Raw genomic sequence first — 15830 nt, 5'->3', positions numbered from 1 at the left:
TGTTTTGTTTTTTAACCGGATGCGGCCCAGCTTCACCCAGACCCTAGCTCCAGTGGCCCCCAGGTAAATTGAGTTTGAGACCCCTGACTTAAAGGCAATGCAAGGTGTGGGTGAGGTTTACTACACTGGCCACTAGGTGTCACTAGTAACACGCACCAGACTTGATTATACTTGGATTATTCTACAGTTGGTGAAATTTAAGAGACGAGAAATGAAAAAGATCGATCTCATCGCGCAAGTATCAACCCAATACGGGTGATGCACTTGGTATCGACGTTCGGATGGATCCGCCCAGCGTGAGGAGCGCAGGTGTGATAAGGAAGCTCCCGCAGGTGCTGGCTGTGAGCACCAACGGCGTCCCCCTGATCCTTCAAGTCATGCTGGTGGTTTCCTGGCTCTTATGGATGTCTTGTTGCAGTCCAGCTGTGGGGGGTCCGGCTCAGCACGTGACTTTGTTGGAGGGGTCGAATCCCCTGGTGAGAGATGATGAACGTTCATCATCGTTCCGTCGCCTCCCGGTCTTCTGGCACTCGCACAAGCCTCTTGTAGCCAAAGAGCTGCTCCGGCCGGCGCCTCGCCGGAGCTCGCTCCCCGCCGAACTCGGTTCGCTGCTGTTCCCACAGGCACAGCGACACCTGAGCACGGCCCGGGGTCCACGTGCACGCCCCGTGCAGGTTTGGTGCAGCATGAACGAAGTGCTTGTGCTCGTAGACCGCTTCCAGTTACGCGCCTGGCCACTTCCGTCCTTGTTCAGTCTGGGATCCTGTCAGCCCACCGCCGTGTCTCCGAACTTCCTGTTCTTCCATTACAGACTGACGGATTGTGACAGCACGTCTCAGGTACGCAAACTCAACACCCAACGGACGCTTCTGTGGTACGTTTCTGCGTTAGTCTCGCGACTGCATGTGGCGTGCAATTCTCCGCCCAACCGCTAGGAGTTGTCTTGCAGCGATTCGACTCGTGAGCAACCCGGACACTCCACGAGTTGGCTTGCTAACTTGCTCCATCGCGAATAGAAATGGGGAGTTAGGCTCCTTTCTGAGAGTCGACTCTTTTGTTCGGCTCCTAAAAGCTCATTTGTTTGTAGCCTCGAGGGGAACTCGGCAAGTACGAAAGCTTTGTTTGTTGAAAAGCCCTTTTGCATTCAGTGATTTATGACGGTTACCGCATTTTGTGCATTTAGTCTGTTTACATAATTTCTTATTTTCCATGGCTGCAAAGAGCTTGTTTAATTGGCTTTGACATTCACCAGAAATAAAGCAGAAAATTTTGAAATACAACGCAAATGGAAGGGGAACATGTTTTTGCACTGCACAAATCCTCAAGTACGGCACGTGAGGGACTTGAAGGCCATGCTTGAAAATAACCTCATATTTACATCACCTTTCATGCACAGCGTCCTTTTCCATTCATGTTGTTTTGGAAATGTATTCATCTTCCAGGTAGTGGGTGGTCAGCTGGTGTATACTTATTCTCTGGACTATAGTCCGCCACCACAAGGCCACATAGTCCGTGTGCTACCCTTTCGACTGCCCATCCACTGCTATTACAACAGGTAATATTCAAACACAAATGTCTTTCTTTATGCTTGAAAGAAAGGACATTTCAAGTTCATCATCAAACTTAAAAAGGTGCTCGCTTGAGCGTTTAAAGGAAAACTGCCCCTTTTTTGGCATTTTGGCCGGACATGAACACGTCTTTTGCTTTTTGTGCATTCTAAAGATATGAAAATGTATAAAAAAGAGGCAGGTAATTAATGTAACCCCCCCCCCCCCACAAGCGACACTGTACTAAAAATATTTTTCAGTTAAAAGAAAATATATACAACATAAGGTGGCCAGAAATATTTCAGTATTGAACAAAGCAAAATTTGTTCTCAATCAGAAATCACTCCACACTCTTTATTGCTCTCTGGTTCTACCATATCTTACTTATTGTGTGGAAATATGGGATAATAACTATAAAAGCAATCTTCACTCGCTAAATGTACTGCAAAAAAGGTCAGTAAGGATAATTCATAATGCCGCTTACAGAGAACATACTAACTCCTTATTTCTAAAATCACAAATACTTCAACTTGCTGATATAGTTCATCTTCAAACAGCTAAAATAATGCATAAGGCTAAAAATAACCAATTAGCTAAAAATGTCATCCAATACTTCTCTACAAGAGAGGAGAAATGTGATCTAAGGGAAGAAGTACATTTGAAACACTTCTATGCTAGGACTACGTTATGCTAGCCATAGCATTTCAGTATGTGGAATCAAACTATGGAATGGATTGAGTAAGGACCTCAAACAATGCACAACGATGAGCCAATTCAAGAAACAATACAAGCAGTTGATGTTTGCTAAATACAAGGATGAAGAGTCTTGAACCAGTCATGATGTGCTATATATATCACTATATTGACACGCACTATGGTACACATTATGGCATTGGATGCTCATATCACCTCATACTTAGCTACGAGGTACATTATTAAAAAAAACAAAACAAAACCTTAAACTGTATTATGGAAAGCAGGAAGTGAACAAATGTAACAGTTAGTGATTGTAAAAGTACCAGATGGAGGGGTAGGATTTAATAAGCTTTGCTTCTTCCTACTCCTTTTGGACATGTGGAACTGTGAACTGATTATGGGATGCACTCAATTGTAATCTGATGCATGTTCAAATGAAATAAAACCATTACCAAAAAAATCATGTGACCTGCATATTAACCAAGCTAGTGACATTGTTACGCACTCAAGACTACTAAATGCAGTGCACATAATTAATGTGCATCCACCAGACCTTGTAACAGCATCCATAAATATCCCGTGACAAGTTAGTTAGTGCAAGCAATGAATGGACCATCACATGTTGTTTTTCTTTTAGGTTTCATTACTCCTACAAGGTTGGCTACACACCCCAGGTTCAGCACACCACCTTCATGAAGACCATCAGAAGTCAACTCGGCTTCCGCTTGACTGTCTGCACAGGTAAAAACACCTGAGGAAGTTCAATCTCTGTCTCACCCGGTTGATATTGGGAGTGTGGTGGGATCCCGTATCAGCTCCTTGTGTTCAGGGCCACGTTATTTATTGTGGGGGGGATTACATTTCACAAAAGTCACAAACAACTGCAATCAAGCGTTTGTGCTAACTTGCAATGAGTCTCTTACAGCGCTGTGGAGGAATGTTGGCCCACTCATATTGTACGAATTGATATACAGTGGTGTGAAAAAGTGTTTGCCATCCTTAGCAGCAACAACTGCAATCAAACATTTGTGAGCAAATATATCATGAAGGGAGAAATCCAAAGCTCCATGGCCCTGTATGAAAAAGTGATTCCCCCCAAAACTAATAAGTGGTTGGGCCATCCTGAGCTGCAACAACTGCAATCAAGCGTTTGTGCTAACTTGCAATGAGTCTCTTACAGCGCTGTGGAGGAATGTTGGCCCACTCGTATTGTACGAATTGATATACAGTGGTGTGAAAAAGTGTTTGCCATCCTTAGCAGCAACAACTGCAATCAAACATTTGTGAGCAAATATATCATGAAGGGAGAAATCCAAAGCTCCATGGCCCTGTATGAAAAAGTGATTCCCCCCAAAACTAATAAGTGGTTGGGCCATCCTGAGCTGCAACAACTGCAATCAAGCGTTTGTGCTACCTTGCAATGAGTCTCCTACAGCGCTGTGGAGGAATGTTGGCCCGCTCATATTGTATGAATTGATATACAGTGGTGTGAAAAAGTGTTTGCCATCCTTAGCAGCAACAACTGCAATCAAACATTTGTGAGCAAATATATCATGAAGGGAGAAATCCAAAGCTCCATGGCCATGTATGAAAAAGTGATTCCCCAAAACTAATAAGGGGTTGGGCTATCCTTAGCTGCAACAACTGCAATCAAGCGTTTGTGCTAACTTGCAATGAGTCTCTTACAGCGCTGTGGAGGAATGTTGGCCCGCTGAATTTTGTGTCGAGTTGTGTTGTCATTGACGCCATTGATGATGTAAAAGATTCAAGTGTGGAAAAGAAATAAGTAATCAGGAAGGGCCAAACAATTTTCACAGCCCTGTAATTGTCTTTGGCAGCCGAGTGGGAACCCATCATGACCGGCCACTCTGTGGTCTTGGGGGAACCCGTGTATTTTGTGGCGGAGACCGGAACCCTGTTGCCAGGCGAGAGACTCTATGTTGACTCGTGCCACGTGACCAACTCCAAAGACCCAAAGAGCACGCCCAGAGTGGACATCATCACCAATCATGGGTGTGTCTGTGTATGTATGATATCATACCATCTTATGCTTGCTCACCTGGTCTCCAGTAATTAGTGTGCTTGTGTTTGCAGCTGTATGACGGACAGCTTGAGGGTGGAGAGTTCCTCCCACTTCTGGTCAAGGAAGGCTAACATGTTGAAGTTTTCAATCGATGCCTTTCTCTTCAGAGAACTTTCCCAGGTAAGAGAGACTCTTTTGGGGCCTTTTTTTTTGGTAACGGTTTTATTTCATTTGAACATGCATCAGATTACAATTGAGTGCATCCCATAATCAGTTCACAGTTCCACATGTCCAAAAGGAGTAGGAAGAAGCAAAGCTTATTAAATCCTACCCCTCCATCTGGTACTTTTACAATCACTAACTGTTACATTTGTTCACTTCCTGCTTTCCATAATACAGTTTGTTTTTTTTGGGTTTTTTTTAAATAATGTACCTCGTACTGAAGTACGAAGTGATATGACCATCCAATGCCATAATGTGTACCATAGTGCGTGTCAATATAGTGATATATATAGCACATCATGACTGGTTCAAGACTCTTCATCCTTGTATTTAGCAAACATCAACTGCTTGTATTGTTTCTTGAATTGGCTCATCGTTGTGCATTGTTTGAGGTCCTTACTCAATCCATTCCATAGTTTGATTCCACATACTGAAATGCTATGGCTAGCATAACGTAGTCCTAGCATAGAAGTGTTTCAAATGTACTTCTTCCCTGAGATCATATTTCTCCTCTCTTGTAGAGAAGTATTGGATGACATTTTTAGCTAATTGGTTGTTTTTAGCCTTATGCATTATTTTAGCTGTTTGAAGATGAACTATATCAGCAAGTTGAAGTATTTGTGATTTTAGAAATAAGGAGTTAGTATGTTCTCTGTAGGCGCCATTATGAATTATCCTTACTGACCTTTTTTGCAGTACATTTAGCGAGTGAAGATTGCTTCCAATTTGTTTCCAGACACATTTCACATTTTTCAATTAGCCTGCTTCATGCTATTAACTGTACATTAAAGCTGGCTAGCATTAGCCATTTCGCTTATGTTCAAATGCTCTACAACATATTTTGTAACAAACATTTAGCAGTCAGCTGTTTACTCTAGCAACTTTCTAAACTCTTTACAGCCGTTAAAATATAAATTATCTCTACTTTGTACTAACCTGTGGTACAGAATAAGGAAGACAATCCACTTGATGTATATTCACCCTCAGGATTTATTCTTCCTCTGTGGTTTTGTCACCTACTCTATACCACCATCGCTGCTAGCACCCCCTAGTGGACCTTGCGGTATTACACCCAAACGCCAACAATGGAGATTTGGTTATTTCAGAAACAAACATATAAAAAAAAAATAGTAGGGTGTCTTTTTTTCTTTTACAACTGAATTTTATATGTATAACATTAACTATTACTACTCTTAAATGCTAGCCATATTTATGCATTTTAAACAGTTTTTTTTATCTTTTATGTACATTACATATACACCATAGTGATGTCATTTGCCTGTGTGTGTGTAGGTACTGCACCTCCACTGTTCCATGTCAGTCGGTGTCACCACTTCCCAGACCGCCAAGTCGTGTAACTACAACCAAGCTACTGGCAGGTAAGCGCCACCACATTAAAGACAACTGAATAGTCTTCTTGTGTTGGGAATTGGGAGCACCGTCGCTAAAAAAGTTTCTGTGACGGATTGAGATGCTGAGCTTGTCTGCAAGGGCGTCATAGGGGCAGAGAAATTGCTGTAAAATTGATTATAAAATATTATTTTTGTGTGTTCAGGTGGGAGGACTTGGAGGCGCCACCCTCCATATGCTCCTGCTGTGATTCTGCATGTGGTGACCTGCAGGACCGTGAGTAGTCTGAATATTGTCCGTCATGTGTTTCTCAAAGCAAGCGTGACGTGTCTGCGGCAGGGCTAACGCAGATCTTTCACAGAGTCAAAGGTTCAATGAGTCTAGAGCAGGGGTCTCAAACTCAATTTACTTGGGGGCCACTGGAGCTCGGGTCTGAGTGAGACTGGGCCGCATCAGGTCTTCCAAAAAAAAAAAAAAACGCATTTATTAAAAACAGAAAAATGAATAAACTTTGCCTTGGTTTCGATTTTCTACAAGAAAAGCTCTGATAAAACATTCCACTGTTCTCAAATATCTTACTTTTTATTTTTCTACACAGAATAAGATGAAAAATAAATAAACAAATCAAGAATAAAGAAAATCAATCAATCAGTAATAAATAAATAAATATAATAATAACAATAAAACGGCAAATAATAAAAACTTAAGAAACCACATATAGTTGGTGGGTAGACAAATGATTTTTTTCAGATTAAAATGAACAAAGCATTATTAGAGCCCTGTAGACATGACAAAACACGACTATAGTCACATTTATACTCTTTTTATTTACAACATATTGCGTAACTGCAGGGTCTTGAGACACATGCTAACTCGCAAACTAGAGAGCTAGCGACCTAAACGGTAGCCTTCAAGTTATTTCCTTTTAAACTTAAATAGTCAAAAACTTACCACTTCCACACGGATAGGGAGGATAACTATTAACAGTTATTTAACCTTAAACATGAACATTAATCAAACGTAATATTTTTTTCTGGGTACATGATACCATACAGCATCCATATCAAACTTGCGCAGGCCGCACTAACATTAAACTTTCATATCAAGGCGGGGGCCTCAAACTAGTGTCCTGCGGGCCACATTTGGCCCACGGGCCGCGTGTTTGAGACCACTGGTCTAGAGATTACCCGTACTGGGCTAGTGGTTCCTCCCGCCCGATACTCTGGTTCTCCTGCTAGTAGAAATGACTAACATGAGACGTGAACACACATCTTTCTCCTTTCTGTGCATTCTAAATATATAAAAAGCTAAATACAAGCTAAAAATAGACAGTTTCGCAAATGGATATAAAACCATAAACCATTTGGAGGTGATTTAATAGCAAAAATTTACAGGCCGAATGGGTGTGTCCCATTATGTGTATTAATCAGCTGCCTCTTTTTAGCTGTTTTATATCTTTAGAACGCACTGAAAAGAGAGGCATGTAAGTATGTTCATTGCGGGGGATGGTCAAAATTCCAAAAATTGCAATTTTCCTACAAATTCTTTCTTTGCCTAAATGAAGCATTTCAAGCATAAAATTGACAAATGAAGTAAAATACAAATATAAGGCATTCAGAACACTCCATATGTAGTATCTTACACTGGTCACTAAGTGTCAGTAATGAAGTACTGCACTGAAACTGGAAAAAACCCCAAAATACTCCCAATGCCACTTTTGAGTCTAAGTCTTGTTTTCTCTTGTGTCTACTACAATGGGTAGTAGGATTCTAGGTGACTATAGGGGTGTTATTTCTTGCCAAGAGGGCTCTAATGTTAAAAAGCTTTAAGAAGGTTGTAAGTGGGATTTCTATGCTGCTCTCCTATACTAATATTCCACTTTGCATAATTGAATGCCTTCAGCCAGCTTATTAACTCATTCACTTTTTTTTGATGATGCAACTCCACAATAGAAGAGATCATGTTTGGTGCGGTTTTAAGCCGGAATAATGTGTGCATTTTATAAGATTTCTGCGTGCATCTTTGCTATCAAAATCCATGTTCCGCAGCAATCATGAAGTGAAACGGTATCTCGCCATGGAGCACGAAGGAGCTTACATGTTGCATGGAAATTTTAATGAATGCACGTGTGCACACACACAGATCAGTTGCAAATGTGAAAATTTGTAAATGGTTCATAGTGTTATTTTGTAAAAAAAAAAAAAAAAAAATCTATATACATATTTTAATGGTGAAACAACCATTATTGTCTTGTGGCATCATTGTTTAGACATTTAGGCTAAATACAGTAAACCTCGGATATATCGGACTCGGATATATCGGAAATTCGCTCACAACGGACAGATAAAAAAGAACCAATTTTTCTGTAATGCATTTCCAATAAAAATTCATTGCATATATCGGATTTTTTATAACGGATTTCGCCTATTTCGGACAAAATCTCCAGTCCCGTTCCAATGCATTTCCATTAAATTTCCCTCGCATATATCGGATGGCCGCATCGTGGTGCTCCGATTCGCCGAATCGTGACAGGCCGCTATACGACGTCATTTGCAGCGTTTGCAGCGTTGCCTGCGCGTCCAGGTACATTGGAAACATAGTCAAGGAAGTGCCTTTTTATAACGGATAAAATCCCATTTACGCATATACCGGATATAAATCCGATATATGCGTAAAACGGACATTTTCCGGTATACGCATATAACGGATTTCGCTTATATCGGACAAAACCAGTGGGAACAATTGAATCCGATATATCCGAGGTTTACTGTATATATGGTAGTGGTAGTTATGCTTGCAATGTATCTTCACAAAAAGCTTTTTTTTTTTTTTTTAAGTGATATTTTGCTGAAACGTACATATGTTCTACTGCTGTGATTACTCAAAAACGAAAAAAGGTAGAAACTAACTTTTGAGATGTTATGCTATAAATGCTAATATTTTGTATGCCTTGAAATATCAGTCAAAATCACAAATGGCCACTTGGAGAAGGCTGGCTGTGATTGGATGATCAGCATGTACTACAAGAGAAGGCCGACAGGTGGCAGCAGAGATCATGACATAAACCAGGGTTTACTATAAGCCAGGGGTGGGCAAACTTTTTGACTCGCGGGCCGCATTGATATAACAAAATTTCCGGGGGGGGGGGGGGCAGACTATATATTTTACACGTAACAGTCCACCTGGTATTATTGTATCTGTAAAATTGTCATGCAGTCTGCTATTATTATTTATTATTTTATATTTAAATTTAAATATTTAAAAAATAATAAAATATTATAATAATTAAAATAAAATTAAAATAATAATTATTATATTATTATTATGTAAAATATGCAAATATAACAATAGTATTATATATAATTAATATAATAATTATCATTAAAATAATAAATATAATAATCATAATAGTTATAATAATAATCTAATAATTATTATTTTAATTTTAATTATTATTATGTGCTTGTGTCCCTTTTTTCAGGAGCACTTTGTAAACAACAGACCATGTCAAACAACGAAATTGATAAAACCATCAAAAGGTTGGCTCAGGCCATGATGCCAGGTTGTATGTTGAGTTTAAATTAAATACTTTTGAAAGATTGGGCGGGCCGTATTCAAACACTTGGCGGGCCGGATGTGGCCCCTGGGCCGTAGTTTGCCCACCCCTGCTATAAGCACTGCGAGGCATGCAAAAGAAGTGAGTAATGAACGGCACAACTTGACCTATGTGTTTACTTTAGTGGAAGAAAAGTCAATGTTGTGTTTGGCTCTTTTAATATTGACTTTAAACAGCTAAGTTGAATGTTACACATGGGGAACACTAGCTAGTGTCAGTCAGGCCCCTCGTCCAACAATTTCATCCAGCTAATGGAACTGAAAAAAAAAATAACACTGACTTGCAACAATCAACATATTTTAGACAAATTTGTTTTTTTTGTAATATTACAACATAAAAAAGGAAATCACCTTAATACAGTGGTATGAAAAGGTTTGGGCACCCCTGATAATTTTGTAGATTCTCCTTTATAAATGACTGCTTATTGGGATCAGCCATTTCAGTTAAATATATCATATAGCAGACAAACACAGTGATGGATGAGAAGTGGGATGAAGTTGATAGGATTTATAGAAGGTGTGGAATCATTTTTTAAACAAAAGTAGGCAGGTGCATACATTTCACCCTAACTGTCAACAATCACCCCAACAGAAAAATGACATCAATATTTGGTAATGGTTTAATTTCATTTGAACATGCATCAGATTACAATTGAGTGCATCCCATAATCAGTTCCCAGTTCCACATGTCCAAAAGGAGTAGGAAGAAGCAAAGCTTATTAAATCCTACCCCTCCATCTGGTACTTTTACAATCACTAACTGTTACATTTGTTCACTTCCTGCTTTCCATTTCCATTTTTTTTATTGCATTATTATTATTATATGATCATTATTATATGAGCATCCAATGCCATAATGTGTACCATAGTGCGTGTCAATATAGTGATATATATAGCACATCATGACTGGTTCAAGACTCTTCATCCTTGTATTTAGCAAACATCAACTGCTTGTATTGTTTCTTGAATTGGCTCATCGTTGTGCATTGTTTGAGGTCCTTACTCAATCCATTCCATAGTTTGATTCCACATACTGAAATGCTATGGCTAGCATAACGTAGTCCTAGCATAGAAGTGTTTCAAATGTACTTCTTCCCTGAGATCATATTTCTCCTCTCTTGTAGAGAAGTATTGGATGACATTTTTAGCTAATTGGTTGTTTTTAGCCTTATGCATTATTTTAGCTGTTTGAAGATGAACTATATCAGCAAGTTGAAGTATTTGTGATTTTAGAAATAAGGAGTTGGTATGTTCTCTGTAGGCGGCATTATGAATTATCCTTACTGACCTTTTTTGCAGTACATTTAGCGAGTGAAGATTGCTTTTATAGTTATTATCCCATATTTCCACACAATAAGTAAGATATGGTAGAACCAGAGAGCAATAAAGAGTGTGGAGTGATTTCTGATCGAGAACAAATTTTGCTTTGTTCAATACTGAAATATTTCTTTAGTCGAAATAAATGCTTCCAATGAGGTTCTATATTCTGGTTGAAGGTATTTTAGACCATTCCGCTTTCCAAAACATCTCCAGTTGAGTCAGGTTTGATGGTTTCCAAGCATGAACAGTCTGCTTTAAATCACACCACAGATTTTCAATAATATTTAGATGTGGGGACTTGGACTTGTTCTTCTGATTGAATGCCTTAGTAGAATTTGAGCTGTGTTTAGGGTCATTGTCTTGTTGGAAGTACCCAGCCCCGGTGCAAATTCAACTCTGTCACTGATTCTTGAACATTGTTGGCAAGTATCTGATACTGATACTGACTGGAATGCATGCGACACATAGACCACAGAGCCCCATAGCATGATGGAACCACCACCAAATGTTACTGTGGGTAGCAAGTGTTGGTGTTGGAATGATGTGTTCTTCATCCACCATGCATACCACTCCATGTTATGTCTAAATAACTCCATTTTAGTTTAATCAGTCCATCATTTAATCAGACCTTATTCCAAAATGAAGCTGGCCTGTCCAAGTGACTCTTTGTGGCATGCTTTCTTCCGCATGATTCTTTGGAGGTGGTCTGTGGGTTGAGTGTGACTCAACTTAGTTGACTTGTCTGCTATTTGATATATTTAACTGACATGGCTGATCCAAACAGCTAGTGATTTATAAAGGAAAATATTGAAAATTACCAAACTTTCATACGACTGTAGGTAGGTTTCAGCAAAATATAATTTCCCAGCTTCCCTAACTTTCACTTTGATACAAAATTTTTTTGCTCAAATATTTAAAAAACTATACCAACATAAATACAACAAATAAGAAACGTACGCTTGCGACTTATTCTCAAAATCTCAGACTATTTTAATACTCTAACAGGCAATGCCTGAGACGGCTATGAAAACAGGGGGACTCGTGTGACCTTGGTAATATTATCTGGTAAATTTCATTCTCAAAATCTCCTTTTTGTTTTTGTGACCTGAATACTTGGAGGTGCATTAACCCTTAGATGCACTAGTGACTGGACCCTACACTCTTCCATAAGAGGGTCAAAAATGACCCATACTAGAATCAATGCTTTTTTATGCCAATTTTGCCATTTTGGTTAGGAATAATCACTTGTATGATATTTAGTATTATATTTAGGACCACACAAGAATGATTTCATCCAGCACCTGTAGGACCATTTCATCCAAGGCATGGATGAGGAAACAAAAGAGCAATGGCCAACAATACATATAGTAATGTTAGCCAGCTAGTGTCAGCTAGTTATAAAGTAGGCTCATTTCTTGATAATACTAACAGTCATGAAAGACACATACACAATATTATATGAAGATAATACTTACATGTATTAGCACTTTATGTGTAAAATAATCTTCCTGAGGGGTGACACTTCTGATATAGTCTGTGTGGTCTACAGTTAATTTATTCCTGACAGCCAACGTTGATAAGAATCAAAGGTTCCTATTGGATTCCATAGAAAATACATGGGGGTCATTTTTGACCCACTTATGGAAGGTTGGGGTAGTAACACAAAAACTAACATTTCTTAAAATGTATAAAAGATAAGTTAAAAATGTGAATGACATGATATCAAAAACATGTTTTTTGAGGAATACCTGGAATATGAAATAATAAAAAATGTTCATTACGAAGATATTTCAAGAAAAGTGGGTAATTTTTGACCCACTTATGGAAGGTTGGGGTAGTAACACAAAAACAAAAAAATTCTTAAAATCTATAAAAAATAAGTTAAAAAATGTGAATGGCATGATATTAAAACATGTTTTTTCTAGGAATACCTGGAATATGAAATAATGAAAAATTTTCATTAAGAAGATATTTCAAGAAAACAACCTGACCAGGTCATTTTTGACCCGCTTATGGAAGGTTGGGGTAGTAACACAAAAACTAAAATTTCTTAAAATGTATAAAAGGTAAGTTAAAAATGTGAACGGCATGATATCAAAAACATTTTTTGAGGAATATCTGGAATATGAAATTATGAAAAATTTTAATTAGGAACATATTTCAAGAAAACAACCTGACCGGGTCATTTTTGACCCACTTATGGAAGGTTGGGGTAGTAACACAAAAACTAACATTTCTTAAAATCTATAAAAAACAAGTTAAAAAATATGAATGACATGATATTAAAAACATGTTTTCTTTAGGAATACCTGGAATATGAAATAATGAAAAATTTTCATTACGAACATATTTCAAGAAAACAAACTGACCGGGTCATTTTTGACCCACTTATGGAAGGTTGGGGTAGTAACACAAAATCTAAAATTTCTTAAAATCTATAAAAAATAAGTTAAAAAATATGAATGGCATGATATTAAAAACATGTTTTTTTTTAGGAATACGTGGAATATGAAATGATGAAAAATTTTCATTAGGAACATATTTCAAGAAAACAACCTGACCCGGGTCATTTTTGACCCACTTATGGAAGGTTGGGGTAGTAACACATAAGCTAAAATTTATAAAAGGTAAGTTAAAAATGTGAATGGTATGATATTAAAAACATGTTTTTTTTTTTAGGAATACCTGGAATATGAAATGTAGAAAATTTTTCATTACAAAGATATTTCAAGAAAACAACCTAACCTGATTCACACGTCATAGTTTCAGTAACAGTTCAAATCTGCACCTGTTGGCACTTTCAGTGTTTCCGTGCAGCAACGACAGCGAATCAGGAGGGGACTTCACATCAGCTGACTAAGTCATATGACCGCTCCTAGTTCATGCCGCGCCGTGACATGGGTTCCATTCGGGTTTTGAGGCTTGACAAGGTTTGTTTTTCCCCTCAGCTGTGAAGAACATGGTCACTAGTCCTGGATGGCTAACTCGCCGAAACCGTGAAGGGAGGCCAAGCATGAAGACGATATCCTTCCCGTCAGAGGAAGAGGCGGCGTGGATCGATCAGGAAGGGAAAAGAAAACACAAAGACACTTCCCCATTGGAGACGAACACGGACCATAAGAAGACCGAGGAGACCATTCTTGATTTGGGAAAAGAAGCGAGGCCCCGCTTATTCATGGGCGAATTTAGCGAAGTGGCCAAGCAGGTTCGCGTGGATTTAGGACCCCCCGATGACCAACAGCCACAACAAACATTGGATCAGAGTGTTTCTGAAGCCACCAATGCTTCTATGAACGTCTCGGCTAGTTTCGACGCTCCACTCGCTCCACACAATTCCACCTTTCTTGGTCATCTTGGTTCTGCCATGACAACAAACGCGACTCCGGAGGTTGAACTGTGCTTCAGTGGCGTCAACAGCAGTTGCCCACCCACAAATGATACACTCCAACGAGAAAGGGGTCGGAATGCCACTGAAAGTCACTCTCCTGGCTCTGTGGAGAGTCCACTTGCGTTCAATACGTTGGACAATGTTCACTTCCAATCTGCTGATGGACTCTTGGACGACTTAAGCAGTGAAGGACTTGACAGAGTTGAGCACATGCTTCAAAGTCTACTGATCAGAGGGTTGGAATTGGACCAGTTTGCCCAGTTCAGAGGCCCAATGTGTGTGGAAGGGAAGTGTGACTCCGGAGTTGAAGACGTTAAAGCTCTCCGTCATGGTCAGTTTGCTGCTGTCGTCAAGAAAAATGCTGCCCGGCAAGACCGTGTTGTTTCTGAGGAAGTGCTCGACGAGCGCTGACATCCTGCTGCGATGAGCGTTACGAGTACAAGACATATGTCACATGACCACAGCATCTAGGGAAATGGAAACCAAATGATGGATTCAACCTTCTGAAAACACACTCGATACGAGAAAGTCACATGTGTTGTGTAATGCAATAATACAACAATAAATTCCACCCTAATTCTGTTTTTGTTTGTCCCTAAAGACTGAACGGATAATAAATCTGCATACATACATATGTTATACAATAAAAACATTATTTCATCACTAAATAAATATCATTTTAAAAATACAGAATAAAATACATTCAGTAATATTTGTGATTATATTGGCTACAATGAAACTACATTTACGTAAAACGTTTTTTTGTTGTTGTTTTTTTGTTTTTTTGTCCCGTCCAGCCATTGGGGCAGATAGTATTGTTGATCTAAATTCCCCTACATGCTAAACAGATTTGCTCTGTGTCAGGAAAGGTGTAAGCTACAACTTCCCTGTACCATGACATTTTATTTGCCGTTATTTGATGTTTTTGTTATGCGCATTTGGAGCGACCGGACCGGAGCAAGAAGAAGAACAGAAAAGAAGAAGAGAAAGGTGGAGTGGGGGGGGCAGTAGAGAGAGAGACAAAAACAGCAGCAACAAGAATTCCCATAACAACAGTGACAAACAGAACAGTTAAATGTCAATGATGGCTAAGGGTCACAATGGAGATGATATCAGTGAAATGAAACAGTCCAACTTACCAATAGCAATAGTAACAATGAGGACATGACCCATGATAGTAAACACAATTACAGCCATACAGTTACAGTAATTAAAATCTCACTGCTTGACATCATTATTACTGTAATAATAGGATACCAATACTATATAAACATCAGGGATAAGATAGTAGATTGTGTAGAGAAGCACCCATGTGCTGTGAGTGTCCATATGGAGGTGTGTACTTCTGTGTATATATTCATATATATGTGTGCATAAGCGTGCTTGTGTATGTGAATGCGAGTGTGTGAATGTGTAATTGTCACTGAGAATGACATATACATTATATTATTATAAGAATATAATATTAGAGTTAATATTAACATTAATTAATAATAATTAATAATCTAAAAAATTATATTAATTGGAGTTGTCAAACTCCAAATAACCCAAACTCTTAATATTAATATTATAATTAATATTAAATATTAGACTAATAATTAATATTCTAATAACTAGAATAATAATTAATATTCTAATAACCAATATTAATTAATTAATACATATTCAA

The 15830-nt window shown here is 38.6% G+C and overlaps 1 protein-coding gene across 1 annotated transcript; it reads left to right on the top strand.

The window, feature by feature from the left end:
- The first annotated feature begins 266 nt into the window (after positions 1–266).
- LOC131105372 (uncharacterized) lies at positions 267–14745 on the top strand. Its single transcript, XM_058053413.1, has 8 exons — positions 267–839; positions 1443–1555; positions 2881–2984; positions 4082–4256; positions 4338–4446; positions 5782–5867; positions 6044–6114; positions 13722–14745. The coding sequence occupies exons 1-8, from the start codon at positions 282–284 to the stop codon at positions 14570–14572; spliced, it is 2067 nt and encodes a 688-aa protein (XP_057909396.1). The 5' UTR covers positions 267–281; the 3' UTR covers positions 14573–14745.
- The last annotated feature ends 1085 nt before the right edge of the window (positions 14746–15830 follow it).

Source organism: Doryrhamphus excisus, chromosome 17 (assembly GCF_030265055.1).
Source record: "Doryrhamphus excisus isolate RoL2022-K1 chromosome 17, RoL_Dexc_1.0, whole genome shotgun sequence".
NCBI classification, from domain to species: Eukaryota; Metazoa; Chordata; class Actinopteri; order Syngnathiformes; family Syngnathidae; genus Doryrhamphus; species Doryrhamphus excisus.
The sequence above is the reverse complement of the archived record's forward strand: the minus strand, read 5'-3'. Positions and strand labels throughout refer to the sequence as shown.

Coding starts and splice junctions, on each gene's coding strand:
- LOC131105372 (XM_058053413.1), top strand. CDS start 282: ATGGATCCGCCCAGCGTGAGGAGCGCAGGTGTGATAAGGAAGCTCCCG. Junction 4,447..5,781: donor TCTTCAGAGAACTTTCCCAG/GTAAGAGAGACT, acceptor GTGTGTGTGTAG/GTACTGCACCTCCACTGTTC. Junction 6,115..13,721: donor ATGTGGTGACCTGCAGGACC/GTGAGTAGTCTG, acceptor TTTTCCCCTCAG/CTGTGAAGAACATGGTCACT.